The following is a 14,695-nucleotide window of genomic DNA, read 5'->3' on the forward strand; positions in this document are numbered from 1 at the left end:
TACAACATAGCGAAGTGTCTTGATCTCAACCTCCAAAAGGAGATAAGCCGATCCATATACTCTATAAAAAGTTTTGCTTCCCTTTATGTTACATGATATAGTGAGGTATCGGACTCCCAATTACTTGCAATAAAAGGAAATATATACACGTATATGGCACAGTCCTGAAGAATAACGGAAAAGAAGTATTATATCCTAAAGAAAAAGCAATATTTGCATCTGCAACTATCAAAAGAACCTTGATCCTAGCATTTTCTCACAACAGACTCTGATATCAATCGAATCATCATGAAGCTTCGCATCTTTAACACGATGCATGGAAATGTATTGTCAAGAAGCTGTGTACAAGCAGCAGCCATTGCGCACTTATATCTCAGCTTCCTATTTAGAATTTTCCTGCCGTGATTCGACTTCAGACAAGCTCTTTTAACCCATATGGCATACATACAAAGAAAAACTGAAGTTACGCGTTGGCTGTACAGGAGCATAGAAAGCTGAGTTCAAGGCCACATGAAGCATCAAGTAGCAATCTTCTCCATGTGCAGGGACATCCTCACGTAATATTTACATCGATGGTGCAGCAATTCTCAACGAGGGATTTTGACAGAAGACCCTTCTTTTCCTAACCATGATATGGAAAGAAACAGAGAAGCAAACATCTATAGAGGCATGAGATCACTGTAGCCCTGGGGGAGAGAAATACGTGCATCTGTTCAGTTAAAGAAGTATGGGGATTCCAAGACATCCATTAAATCAAAGTCCCCACGTTCAGGTAAGGAAGGAAAAGACAATGTCGGGAAGGACTGCTGAAAGCTTTCAAGTAACTGCATACAAAACAATTGGTTAGAACAATGAACTACTAGATAATAGATTTGAAATGCTTACATGCTTACACTTCTCTAAGTTTCAATCAGAAAAAGAGAAATGAATAAACTAATTTCTTAAAAATCGGCAGTTTCATCATTATTTTCTTTTTTTCCATATTCAGCAAAATTATGGTGATGATACTATCACTAAATGGGCTTCCTATTTCATTTAAATGTATATACGTAAAGATACTGTACATTCTCCAGTATTGGTGTCTCATAGAGTTCAACAAACTTCTCTCTAAGTATCCTGCTCATTTCATCCACATCACATGCATGGGTCCAATATGAATCATGAACACCTGTAATCATATACCAGTGGTAAAATCAGTAGAAAGTTGAAAGCAACAAAGGAGAAAAAAAAGGAAGGAACCATAAGAAAAACCTGCAAAGTTCAAGCCAGCTTTTTTGCAGGCAATTGCAGTCTTCATCATGTGAGAACCATCGAGGGAGTGAATGAAGTTTGGTGGAAAAGCTGTCCTCTGCCGGTTGACCATGACCTACAATGGTAAAATTGAACTCGGTAGCCCAAAATATCCAACATAAAATGTGATGGCTATATTCATCACATTAAAACCCTAGAAAGTCAAAGCTGAAGATGAAATTGGCCTCCTTTTTGTTGCTCTTCAATTTAGGGTAAAAAAAAAAGAAATCGGCCCTATATATCTTTGTTCAGTCAGCATGACTAACCAACTGTATATCAATGCATTTTGATTGGATCCATCATTAGATGCTCTAAGCCATTTCCAGCTTCCACATTCAGGGCAGAACCAAGAATCATTTCTTGCAGATGAGAAGGGGTGAAGAAGAGAATGGGGAATGGGGTTACATTAGAAATTCATTTCCGTTGGGTCAATCTATAAACTTAAATACATCTAGCACATGGAGGAGCAGGAATGCAAGGTGGGGCATTGCACCCCGTTTGTAGAATCCCACATCTAGCTAGAAATTTGGGGCAAACCCACATATTTGCAAAGGAGTGATACTAGATACAGTCATGGGTTGTGCAAGTGCTGCACACTCTTTTAGAGTAGGGTCCACTATTAAAAAATTAATTTTTTTTTTTATGTGGATCCCATATTAACTTACTGTTTCCAAAATGAGTGTGTGGCGCTTGCGCACTCTATGACTGCAAATATCATTTCTCTGCAAAGAGAAATGCTACAACATGAAATAGGCGTGCCAGACATTGAATGTCAATGTATAATGCAGGGGTGACGTGTATGCTGGGAATTACACTAAAAAAACCCACATAACCAAGCAGAGCTCAGATGGGAAAGTAAGCACAACTACCTTTTCTGTTTCTCGCTGTAGTGATAATATCTGAAGAGAAGTTTTTATCTGCATTGAATTTCATAAAAAGAAATTTAATGACTTGAAATGTTGTTTTGGATTCTAGATATGTGACTACAGTAATAAGCATTAATGTTAATGAAGATTTTGAACCACTCACAAGATGCCTTCCCAAATTTCGATACGGTTGCACAACAGGAAGTCCAAGTGGAGTTGTCCACTGCACTGTCTGATTTTCGGATGCAATTATCTGTTCGTGTTCCAACTATGAAGTCATATTTGTATAATGACAAATAGAGAAACGAGTAGAAAATAATGTTTAAACATATTTAAGCAAAACCAAAAGAAAATGGGTACAGGACACACTTTTGCGCATTCACCAAGCCAGCTCATGATACTGCGTGCAGCTTCAAACATCTCCCCCAATGCAGTTAGGGTGGTCTGCCCAGGCAACAATAAAGAGTTGTCATTAACGTAAATTCGTCGAGACTCACGGATACACATATACTCAGAAATATGCGGCTATAGTAAGGGCATCAATCCTTCTTCCTCAACCACCTTTGCAGCATAACAAGAAGCACCAAAGAGCTCAGCATCATCTGCAATTGCACCACGTTCCTTCAACCTCCTCTTGATTTGATCCCTAGCACCAATGTAAGTGACCCCATATACTGACGTCATCACTGTTTGCTTCACCAATTTCCTGTCTACCTGGATGATATCCAGCCATCAGGTCAACAACTATCAGTTGCGAGAGAAAGGAGGTCACCCAGTAGGCAACATCGCCATGTACACCAAGCAAATCACATAATACATCGCAATGTACGCCGAAAGAATCATATAAAACCTACTTGCATCTTCTGAATGAATTTGTGATGAAAAATAATGCAATGGTTTGATAGTTTCAATTTGCCAAGTTTAAAAGTATGCATCACAAGACATCATACAAATCAGGAAATGAAAAGTTGGCAAAGAACCTGATTAATTAATATTCTTGCATGCAATGCATCTGGAAAAACAGTGGGATCTTTCTGGGCATCCTTTCGCATGATTTCTAGTACCCTGCATAGCAAATATGATGTCGTCATCAAATGGTTTTCTCAGACAACTTCCTTTAAAAGAGAATGATGGCCACTGAAGTTAGAAATACGTTGTAAAAAAGGAAAAAATTATGCAGCTGTGAATACATTCAGTTGCCTTTACAAACAAATTAAGTCAATTCTTTTTGGTTTGTCAAATCTATTTAGCAGAAACAGATGCAAAATTAAGGTCGAAAGCATTTCATTAGCCATATGCTTTCTACAGACAACATCAAACCCAAACCGCCAATAGAATTTGCTGCTCAGATAATTATTTGGAAGAAGTATCTGAAGTTTGGTGTTGAGAGAGAAAACCCGCCGCCACCCTTCACCCACCCTAGACCAGTGAGTGACACCTCACCACCGCCACAGACAAGACTGGCGGGCTCTGACGACTCCTTTGAGGACCCTCCAACGTCGGTCCCCCTCCGGCAACCGGGATTTTGATCTGCATTCTCGTTGGCCCAGATCTGGTGTTTCTGATCTGCTTTTTATTTTCGTATAATCCTTGAGATGACGAAGCGAGATTATCTTGGAATGATCTTGTGACTTGGGATCAGACGATGATGAAACGCAACGTGGATTCGTTTCAGATGGAAGGTGAGAGGTGGTTGAAGGTGGAATAAAAAGCTTTCGTTTTTACGAAAGAGGGAGGAAATAGCTTTCGCATCTTTGAACGTAGTAAAAGGATGGCTAAGTTCATGTGTCTAGGTGGGACGGCAGCTTCGTGGGTGGCTAAGGGGATAGAGGATTGTTTAGAATTCAACTGTCATAAAGGATTCTTCATGGAGCTAAGGATGGGTAATGGAGTTATCATCATTTAACATCATATTAACGCAAGGGGCAGCTTTTTGCAACTCTTAGAATTTCAGAATGGAAGGAGGAAAGATTTGTTAGTGATTTCGAAAGGCACAAATGGCATTGGATGGAAAGGTTTTCTGTAGTCCATTCGAACCGTTACTGGGTCCAAAGCCGTTATTCTGAAACATGCAAACAGAGGAGAGTTTGTTGATGGAAAGACAGTGAGAAGGCATTCCTCAGTCAAAGGTGCCTTGTACGCTTCAATATTGAGGTCATTGGAGGGTAGTCCAACCAAGAATAGCTCCATGGCGGAAGGAAAGGGTAAGACACTTGTAGGAGACAACATTGAGAGAAGTGGATGGGGTCTTGTGGGCTGTCAAAGCTCAATTGACGGGAGTTATGGAGTATGTGAGTGATCTCATAATTAAAGTGGATAAGGGCTGGACCTAGTCGTAGGTTTGGGAGGTGGGTTGAAAACAGACAAAGGGGGGCAGGGGGTAGATCCTACGGGTTTGAAGGCCTCAAGTGCGCCGGCAAAGGGCGTTTTGACGCCGTCACAAATGGGATCGTTGGACACCGGCATCACTGTTCACTTCACGCCGGTGTCACTCGGGACATCGGTAGCTTGTCGTCTGATTGCCCTTAGTCACCAGTTGCTAATGGGGTTGGTAATTTTTTCTAGAGTTCACTTTCAATTGAAGATGGGGTCCTTCCAGGGTCTTGAGTACTTTGGAAGAAACTGACGAGCCTTTTTTAGAAGATGAAAATGGGGTAACAGAAGGTAGTGCTTCCCCTACCTGTTCTATGCTTCCAGAGGAAGCAGTAAGGTCTGACAAAGTGGCACAAAAAGGATTGTTAGGGGGAGGAGCACATACAAGCAATGTCCTCGTCGATGGAAGGGAGGAACATTTAATAGTGACAACAACAATGGACAGCAACCATATAGCTGTTGAGGAAGTTCGAGATTTGAATGCAAGATATGGCAAGGAGGAAATTATGGGTTTGTCGTTGGTGCCTTGTGAGGAGGAATGTCTAGGGTCGGGAGTGCAGTTGGGTACTATGTTTGGGGATAATGTTGTTCCCCTTATTTTTCTCTCTCCAATAAACAATATAGTGGGCTCACAATCGGATTGGGTTCTATATAAGGTCACGAGATTCAGCATATTGTGGGGCTCTCACATGTAGGATGTGAAGACCAATTTAAAGCACTACTCACTGCGATTGAGGTGAGCCACTCACTTGAAACCAAATCAAGTTTTAAGAAAAGCAAGGAGTTAAAGCATCTTTCTTGGGCAATCAACTATGACGCTAAGGGTGGTAGCTCAAGTTGAGGGAAAACTAAAGGGAGGGACTTTTGGGTGGAGTATTAGTCTTACAGGAAACAAGAGGTTGGGGTTGGGGAGGTGTGTTTTATTCCAATTTGGGCTTGGTGTATTTTGGATAGTTTTCCACGGGCTTTTTGAGTCATTAGAAGCTCTCTAGTATGTGCTAGGTGTTTTTTTGTATACGTCCAGTATACTTGGTTACTCCTATTGATATATATAATATTTTTACTTATAAAAAAAAAGAATTTGCTGCTCAAGACTGCTGACCAATAGAGTAGTTTTCTTACCACCAACTACACCGGGCAGAAATTTAAAAGGGAAAAAGAGATCAATTTAGCAATAGAGGGGGAGATAAGAGTTCTGGAGCTCTTTTCAGTCAGGACCCCCAGAATGATAAAGAAAGACTCAGCTCCACTATGAAGGCCCAACATGTCAAACTTCCTATTTTCCACGTATAGACTAATAGCGAGGTATGCATGGATTATTCATCCCAAAAATCCATAGATGTGGATGCAAAGACTGAAACATTTAATACTTCCCACGTTACATATGGACATGACAAAGAGAGCTAATTTTTTAAATTATGAGTGCTTTTAACCAGCAACCTAGAAACATAGAACTAATTATTCTTATGAGAAAAATCAAAAAAGCAAGCATAGTCTATGATTAAGTTGTTTCCTCATTTCTTCCATATTTTGTACCACTTCATATGTCTCCAGGTGGTAGCTCATATCAGGTTATGCCTAGATGGGGTGGTGGACCTGTTAGCGTGCTAGCGATGGCAATTGGATACACATCACAACGAGACCTTATGAAAAATGATTCTGAAAGTCGTGGAGTGCATAAGGCCCCTTAGAGATTGGGGCAACTTTCTTGTGGTAGTAATTGCGAATGAGCATTTGTTTGATGTGGAAGTCCTGAAGTCCTTGTTTTTCAATTCATTTTACTACTGGATGGCAGCCACATATGTATTCTAGCTTTAGCTTCCAAGATTTCTTCACCTCTTTTCTTTCTTTCAGTAGCTGTCTGTCGAATACTCCATGTTTACCTCGATAACGCCTTTGTTTTTATTGAATCATTAATAAAAATAATATCGCTTATCAAAAATTAAAGTACCAACTTAAAAAAACACATTTCTTCTGCTCAATACTTGCTTTTGTTTCTTATTATCAGAGAGGGGGAAAAAAAAGACTGTAGCAAGAATAATGGGAATTGCAATGCTTCCTGAAATCTTACTAGTGCAACTAAAGTAAAAAGGTTTGGGACCCCATTATCTGATGAATCCCATTTGCCTTGGTAGATAACAGCTTACCTAACAGCTATTCCTGAGTAAACATCTGCTGGCTTCTCTCCCGCAACTAAATTGACAGCTACAGCCCCCAACTGAATGGAACATTATGAATGAGAAATAATTTATATGCATCCGAGAATGAAACGAATCTTTTATTTTTCAAAAAGGGGAGAGAGAGAGAGAGAGAGAGAGAGAGGTATGGCGTCCATTAAGTAAGTGGCATATCCATGTCAATTTAAACATGTCAGTAAATGGTTTTCCATTAAATGGTGCATTAGGCAAAGGGAAAATTAATGGATAGAAGTAGATAAATCTCAACTAAAGAGATGTCTAAAAAGGTTTCTGATCAACCTCATCTGCATTTTTGACAAAATTTATTCAATAAATTACTAGAAGTTTTTTTTTTTCCTTTTTTTACCGTCTTCTAAGTATGTTTCTACAATCTCAGATCATATCGCTTGATGTCTTATAATTGACAAAAAAAATAACAATTTAGACAGTGTAAAGCGAGTTAAGTGCCATTTTGAATCCTAATTAATGAGGAAAGCAATCGTGGTAAATCAATAAATTTGGTTCCCTTTTCTCCCACAAAATCGAAAGGTTTATAGCATCTCTCACACATCTAGCATTATTTGTGGGAAGTCATCTAAGCAGAAGTGAAAGCTTTATACCTACTCCTAAATTAAACTGGAAAATAAAAACAACAACGTTACCTTGTCTCTTCCAAGAGCAGCATAGTGTTGTAAACCATTGCAAGAACCATCCTAGAGAACATCAAAAAGGGGCAAAAAGAACTAAGTACAAGTTATGAATTATAGAGAAAACACAAAATATCAGATCAAATCAAAGCTTAGCTGTGCTGGAAAGACATATGGTACAGAGATGACAGTATCATATAAGAAAAGAAATATGAATGCAATTAAGCTAGTGGTCCTACCCACATCCATGCAACAATTGCAACAATCCATTGAACGCCCTCTAATACAAGACAAATCAAGTAAAAAAACCTAACAAAGGAACCCACCGAAACTTGTCTTTGGTTAGTCTCTGCAAGACTGGAGGTAGGAGGTAGCCATTACAAATGAATCCAATAAGAGTTCCAGTATGGAAATCGCACAAAAAGCTAGATAGACGTGTGCAGACACATCAATATTGGAGACAGTTCATGCATAAGAAGATATAAACTGTCTCTACACCTCCTTTAACACCCTTACACTACGCTCTAGTCCTTTTTTCCCTTTCTTTTTCTCTTGATCAGTTTTTCCCCATAAGATTTAGCACACGAATATAACTTATTCAAGGGTTATTTACCATTAAAAATATGTAAATGACTGCAAACACTACTATTCAGAGCATCAGTACTCCCCAGAGCAACTTATGTCCCCTATGAAAGTACCTGGTGTACAGGTATATGTGAAACAAAGGTCTCTGGGGATGAACTTCTCAAGGCATCAGTTATATTCATGCACACAGCCAAGAACTGAAATGGATCTTCTGCATTCAACCACCAGCACTTGCCTTCAAGTGGCCTGTCTGCAGAATCAAATATATCATCTAAATGGTTCTCAGTAAATGCTATTCGACCCTCATGAGACAATTTGTCCACACCACCAGCATATAAGTTTGCCAAGTGTATCTTTAACCAACGTAAGCCTGACTTTCCAAGAGGGCGTCCTGCGGCAAATTCCAAAATACCCCGGCATAGATCTGAACCCAGATGATTTAAGTACGGGTGCATTGGGTATGCACGACCTCGAAAATCAAGGTTGTGTGGGTAGAAAAAACCTTCTTCATCCTTCATTTTCCTTGCAACCTGCTCCCAGTAAATAAAGTTGACACAAACCTTATTAAAAATAAGAAGGGTTAGCATCTTTGAAAAGCATGGTTACTGTCTTACAGTGAGTAAAAGGCATCATACAGCAAGTTTAAGTTCTATGTCACAACGCTGTGAATGTCTCTCCCTGTTCTCTTTCTTCAGAGATTTGACTCTCCATTTCCATTTCTTAAGCTGAGCTTCATCTTCAGTATCTGGCTCATTTGGTAAAGGTACCTACAACACATATAGTTAAACAAAAGAATTTTCAAATTGCTGTTAATGAACCAAACTCACTAATCAAGTGGAAGTTGGGTTACTGTTAAACAAAACAAGCACATCAGAACAAAAATGACAAAAAATAGATGGCATAACGTAACTCACATCATTGCGGTCTACCAAATCAGCAAGACGGCCACCACTAGCCCATATTCTATCTACAATACTAAGTACCCTCTTATTTATCCTCCACTTGGTATACCCAAGAGTATTCAGCGCCTGGAGAGTTGAATGTACATAAACAATTATGACAGCCTTTCTGAATGGAACAAAACGGGAAGAAATACCAAGCAGACAAAATATATGTGCTATGACAGCCAACATAATTCCAGTAACTAGTTCTCACAGCTAAGTACAATAAAGTGTTCAGAATACACAATACAGAATACCTGTATTGTTTTCCACATCTAAAAACAAAAAAATAATAAATAAAAAAAAGTCATGAACAATTCACATAATTTCAAACCTCAAAAACTGGTTCTAGTTGTTTCCTAGGAGCCCTCTTAACTGCTTCACGTTGATGTCTGGATCCATGAGTGCGCATGATATAGGATGGTAAAAACAAGTGCCCTCCTTTTTCATAACTGCAAAAGGACAAATAAAAGAAAGAACAGTGAATAAAGGAGTAGAAGGATAGTTACCAACAGTTGAACCACCAAAAAGCCATCTTTATCTTTTATTCAGAATTATTAGCATAATCATACAGGCAAGAGATAGTTGCAATACCCTTTCTGACATTTGGATACACTAATGAAATTGGAGATCTCCTTTAGTGCAATTTACATAAACTAGTCCATGGGCAGAAGGGGCATCCGTATCTTTACTGATGCGTTTTAAAATGACTACAAGAACCTCTCTGAGTTTCTAAACATTGGAACAAAAAGGCAAGAAATCCTTAGTTCAAAAGAGCCAAAATACATTCAAGTACTTCTCACTCCAGAAATTCCACCTAAAGCCTTGTAAATAATATTATTAGCTCGTTTTTATTTATAAGCAATACTGTTACCAAGAACTAAAACAAAGTAGAATGAAATGGCCCAAAAGTAGAAATCAATTAACCTTCTCTTACATGATAAGATAGATAGCCTAACTAAAGGTGTTTGCGTATAGAAAAGAAGTCATTAGTCTCTCACAAGTGCATCCCAAAATTTCATTTTTCAGGCCCTAGATGATATTACATCTTTGATTTATCAAGCAACTATTGTGATGAAGTAAATAAAACAGGACTTTTGTGTTGAATGGAGACAATTTAAAGTTTTGTAGAAAGTTCTTTTCCAATCAAAATTACAATATTTTTGTTAATCAATCCTAACAGTTCCATTATGATTGCTTGAATGGCCAATAAAAGTAATCTAATGGCCATCAAATGTCATTTATCTAGTCCTTGAAAATTGTTTGGAAACACTCAGCATATAACTTTTTTTCCAAGATTATTGAATTAATTTATTGTTTCCGAAAAAGTACCAAAAACATATGCCTGTTAGATGTTACCAATCTACAGACCCCTTTCTCTTATATGGCACTCTTATAGAAAAGCTCAAACAAGCTATCACCTTATGAATATCAAAACGTTGGACGCTAAGTTGTCTGCGCCATGATGCAGTTCAAAACAAAAAAGGCAGCAACCAAGTGAAAAGTAAAGAAAATAGAAGCTCAAATGACGTACCCTGTCCACTTGACTGGGGGCACCAACATTGGCATATAAGGAATAACCATGTGCCTTACCTGTTTGAGCAAATAGCATATCTTGTAATCACCCTTACACAAGAATGTGTTAGTGGGTGGGAAGTTCCACCTCAAAAAACTAGAAAATAATCCACCAATTGCCCAAACCCTTAAAAAGAAAACAATCCATCATTTGCCTGCATGCAACTTCCGATTAATGTTCACTAAGAAATGAAAGATCATACAACTTGCTTACAGTTCTCTCAAGGCCTTTAAGAACTAGAGGGTTACATTCAATAATGCCATATCTTCTGCTTGTTTTCCTGTGGAAACAGAAGCCCAGAAGTGAAACCAGGGAAAAGATTTTAAGCTTCTGAAAACGGGGAAGTAAATGGATCTTACTTTCCTTCGCTCTTCACAGTTCGGAATGAGTGTACAAAAGCAGGTCGAATATCAGGTGGGCCATCTGCTAGCTGATTGACTGGTGGTTGTATATAAGCTGTTTGCATCAACAGTTCAATCAGACGGCTTCCAACCTGAAAATTACAAGGGCAAAGAGCACCACTTTTAGAAAGCATACCGACAGAAACAAATAATCTTTTCCATGTCATTACAAGACATCTTCAAACCTTAGCCTTAGCATCCTGGCCCCATGGCTTTGAATCATCTTTTCCCTTCACTATCTGCCTCACTGCCACCAGCTTTTGCTTCTTCATCAAATTAGTGACCTTTTTTCTTAACTCCTCTTGTTCCCTTTTTTTTTTTATAAGTAACTCCTCTTGTTCCTTGATAAGAGAATTAGAGTCACCTCCTTCATTTTCCTTATCTTTATCACCCTTTTTCTGTTTTGTTTTCTCCAAGAATTTGTGAATTCTAACCTGACACATCAGTGCTCATTGTGGGATAACAAGAAATACTCACCAATTTCAATGAGCATATTCAGAAAGATAAAACCAGAAGAGTCCAACTAACCCAATCCTGACATATTTGTTACAACCAAATCTTTTTTTTTTTTTTTTTTTTTGAAGAATAAGAAACTTACAACAAAATCAAAATATACAATTACAGAGGAAGAATATTTTTTTTTTTTTTTTGGATAAATTACAGAGGAAGAATATAAAAGGAAGAGATATCAAAAACCTGTTATAATTCCAGTATATCCATCATTTTTCTAAAACCAGGATAATTAAACACTGGAAACTATCTGCTGTTACTAAAACATTGCTCCACAATATTTTACAAAAAGAACAAAAAAATATTCAAACCACTCCAGAACATAAAGGGCTCTATCTCAGTTATCTTTAGTCCCAAGTCAAGCTTTACAGAAGAATTAGACATTACATCCCAGGGTCATGAAATCACCAATATCACTATACTTTTGATAACATTACTAAGGAAAGAAAGTTCCATTTGGTAAGTTGGAATAAGGTTTGCTCACCGGTGTCTTGTGGAGGATTGGGGGTTCGAAATTTGAGGCTTTTCAATAAAGCTCTTCCTAGGAAATGGATATGGCGGTATCATCTTGAGAGGGATGCATTATGGAGGAATATTATTGATGTGAAATATGGGAGGGGGTGGGGGAGTTGGTGTTCTAATGAAATTAGAGGAGTGTAATGAGTGGGTTTGTGGAAATCTATTCGAATTGGTTGGGGGGAATTTGTTAGTCATATTAAATTCAAGGTGAGTGGAGGAACCAATCATGATACTTGGGCCTCGTTTGTTTTCACAACTCATCTAATCATTACAACTTTTCCAAATTCTCATACAAAATAAAATAAACAATTAAACTTTTTCAAATTTCAAAATAAAAATAATATTAAAAAATATATTTTAACAATATTTTATTCAACTTTTAACTTTAATCTCAACTCATCTTATCTCATCTATAAAAACAAACGAGACCTTAGTGTGGGGATACGGCTCTTATGAATGCTTTTTCTTCCCTCTTTAGGATTGCAAGAGATCAAGATGCTGCAGTAGTTGATTCATTCATTTTTTTCAAACAACATTCCTCATTGGAATGTGAATTTTATTAGATGCATGATTGGGAAGTGATTGTCATTTCTGATTTTTTTGGAAGGTTATATGATATGAAAATTGTTCAAGGAAGGGAGGATAGTTTGCTGTGGATCCAAATTTAAGATTCTCGGTTAGGTCCCATTTAAGGCATTGACTTGTCATTCTGTTAATAAATTTCCTTGGAAGTGCATTTGGAGGGCTAAGGTGCCTAGTAAGGTTGCATTTTTCTGCTGGTTGGCGCCACTTGGAAAGATTTTGACCACGGATAATTTGAGAAAGCGTGGACTAATCATTGTGGATTGGTGCTTCATGTGTAAGAAAGATGGTGAATCAGTTGACCACTTATTTCTTCATTGCGAAGTGGCTAGACTTTTTGGGAAGAGATTTTTGGTAGGACGAGCAATGCTTGGATGATACCTAAGCGAGTGGTGGATTTCTTAGCTTATTGACAAGGTTTTAGCGGGAATCATTGCATTGTTGCTATTTGAAGGATGATCCCTTTATGTTTGATGTGGTGCTTATAGTTGGAAAGAAATAGACGGTGCTTTAAAGATAGAGAACGTTTGATGGGAGAACTTAGAGAGTTTTTCTTTAGCACTTTGTGTTTTTGGACGAAGGTTCTTGTTTTGAATGGAGACAATCTTCATGTTTAGCTATTATCCTTTTCTAGTTCTTAGCTTGTATTTAGGTGTTTTCTCTTGTATACTTTCTGTGTACTTGGGCTACACCCATTTACTTGTCAATAAAATTTTCTTATTACTTAAAAAAAACATTACTAAGGCCCAAATATCATGAATAAAATTTTGTTTACCAATAAAAAAGAACATCACTAAGGCCCAAAAATGATCTCGCCCCATGGTTTAAAACAACAATTGTAATGGTCACCATGCACCAATCTATAACTCATCAGCGTAACAGAAATTCTAAACATTACGACCCCCGAGGCATTTGAAAATCACTAACTCTTTAAGTTGTATATTCTTACTCATCACCCTCTAAACCAATTTAACTGTATACCACGTCTCTTCACTCAATCCTAGTGAAAGGCCGAGAATCATAGAATGACCAAATAGGAGGGTTCAAACCAAAATGACCATGAAAAGAATGCGGAAAAAACTTTCTACCTCTTGCTCAATGGCATCACCTATCATGCAAGCGGCCTGTACCACCCTCGCAGCTCCATGCTCACCACCTGTCATCAATAAACCTGTCAACTTATGCATTGTGATAACGGACATCATGTCAGCCGGTAACTGGTCAAAATACGGGGCATACGCCAGCTTGTTCTTCCCATTCCGGCACAACTGCTGCTCCTTTTCAATGGCGTCCCGTAAAGGCTCAAACCAACCAAGAAACAACGACTTCATATATGGCAAATTCGGGGTCAGCTTCTGCGCGCACATGTCCATCAAAAGCTCCTTATACTCCTTTGCCGCTTGTTCCCACGCCTCTGTCTCAATCTTCACCTGCCTCCTCCTTAGCAAGTGATACTTCCCTTGGCCCATTCCCCTCGCCATCTTCTGATGCCTCCGCCGCCTATAATCAACTTGCATCTTCTCTTCTTTACTCATTTCCTGCAATAATTCTTGAACCTCCTCGGCAACCGAGACATCCTCCTCCACATCCGTAGACGAAACTAACTCAGCCTCGGCCAAACTCGCATAGCCTCTGGTACAAAACCCACTAATTCCAAAACTTGGCCTCCGCATAAAGTCCTCGTGTGAAAAAAACTCGTCATGTCGATGATAACCCATTTCCGAAAACCCATTATCCCAGCAAGCATTAAGCTCAGAGGGCCTAAATCTGAATTCTTCAGGGAAGATCGGGTCCTGGGTAGGACCCAGAAAGCTATGAACCCGTCTGAGGGAGTGGGAATTGAGGACAAAACTCTGGGACTTTGAAATAGCTCGTTTGGCAATATTGCTCCACATGCCAGTGGAAATCCTTGAAGGGCTTAAAGGAAAATTTGTTTCTTTACAAAAGGGAAGCAGAGAATCGATTTTGCAGCAGAGATTTGCAGAGACTTAAGATCAATTTGAATCAAAATTTGACGACAATGAAATTGATGGGATGGAGTGGGACTGGGATGCGATTGTGATTAGAGGAAATGGGTCGTAAAAGAAATTCGCAGAGGGAACCGAATCCATAGAGGGAATGTGTAATGGCCGCCTCGGAGCTAAACCCTTCTTAAACCTTTCTCTGTCCTTCGTCTCACTGTCCCTTGCTCTCTCATGGTGTACTTTGTTTCCCTTTCCTTCATAAAC

The 14,695-nt window shown here is 38.7% G+C and overlaps 1 protein-coding gene across 2 annotated transcripts; it reads right to left on the minus strand.

Moving 5' to 3' along the window:
- Positions 1 to 172: 172 nt before the first annotated feature.
- Positions 173 to 14,695, minus strand: LOC121248190 (DNA-directed RNA polymerase 2B, chloroplastic/mitochondrial-like). Of its 2 annotated transcripts, none has more exons than XM_041146577.1 (19): positions 13,556 to 14,695; positions 11,042 to 11,290; positions 10,815 to 10,948; positions 10,669 to 10,735; positions 10,414 to 10,472; positions 9,214 to 9,331; positions 8,853 to 8,966; positions 8,574 to 8,705; positions 8,052 to 8,468; positions 7,369 to 7,419; positions 6,677 to 6,747; positions 3,137 to 3,221; positions 2,718 to 2,870; positions 2,526 to 2,600; positions 2,320 to 2,409; positions 2,160 to 2,207; positions 1,252 to 1,366; positions 1,065 to 1,168; positions 173 to 824 (listed from the first exon to the last, which is right to left on the minus strand). In XM_041146577.1, the coding sequence occupies exons 1-19, from the start codon at positions 14,360 to 14,362 to the stop codon at positions 714 to 716; spliced, it is 3,000 nt and encodes a 999-aa protein (XP_041002511.1). In that variant the 5' UTR covers positions 14,363 to 14,695; the 3' UTR covers positions 173 to 713. The 2 variants fall into 2 exon arrangements, with proteins under 2 accessions (XP_041002511.1, XP_041002512.1); XM_041146578.1 differs by having other exon boundaries at positions 11,042 to 11,285; positions 13,556 to 13,721.

This window comes from Juglans microcarpa x Juglans regia, chromosome 2D, assembly GCF_004785595.1.
Source record: "Juglans microcarpa x Juglans regia isolate MS1-56 chromosome 2D, Jm3101_v1.0, whole genome shotgun sequence".
NCBI lineage: Eukaryota > Viridiplantae > Streptophyta > Magnoliopsida > Fagales > Juglandaceae > Juglans > Juglans microcarpa x Juglans regia.

Excerpts from the sequence above, each read along its gene's own strand:
- LOC121248190 (XM_041146577.1), bottom strand. The coding sequence starts at position 14,362 with ATGTGGAGCAATATTGCCAAACGAGCTATTTCAAAGTCCCAGAGTTTT. Across the intron at positions 10,949-11,041 it reads GCCAGGATGCTAAGGCTAAG|GTTGGAAGCCGTCTGATTGA; the intron begins GTTTGAAGATGT and ends TGTAATTTTCAG. Across the intron at positions 2,871-3,136 it reads CAAGAATATTAATTAATCAG|GTAGACAGGAAATTGGTGAA; the intron begins GTTCTTTGCCAA and ends GATATCATCCAG.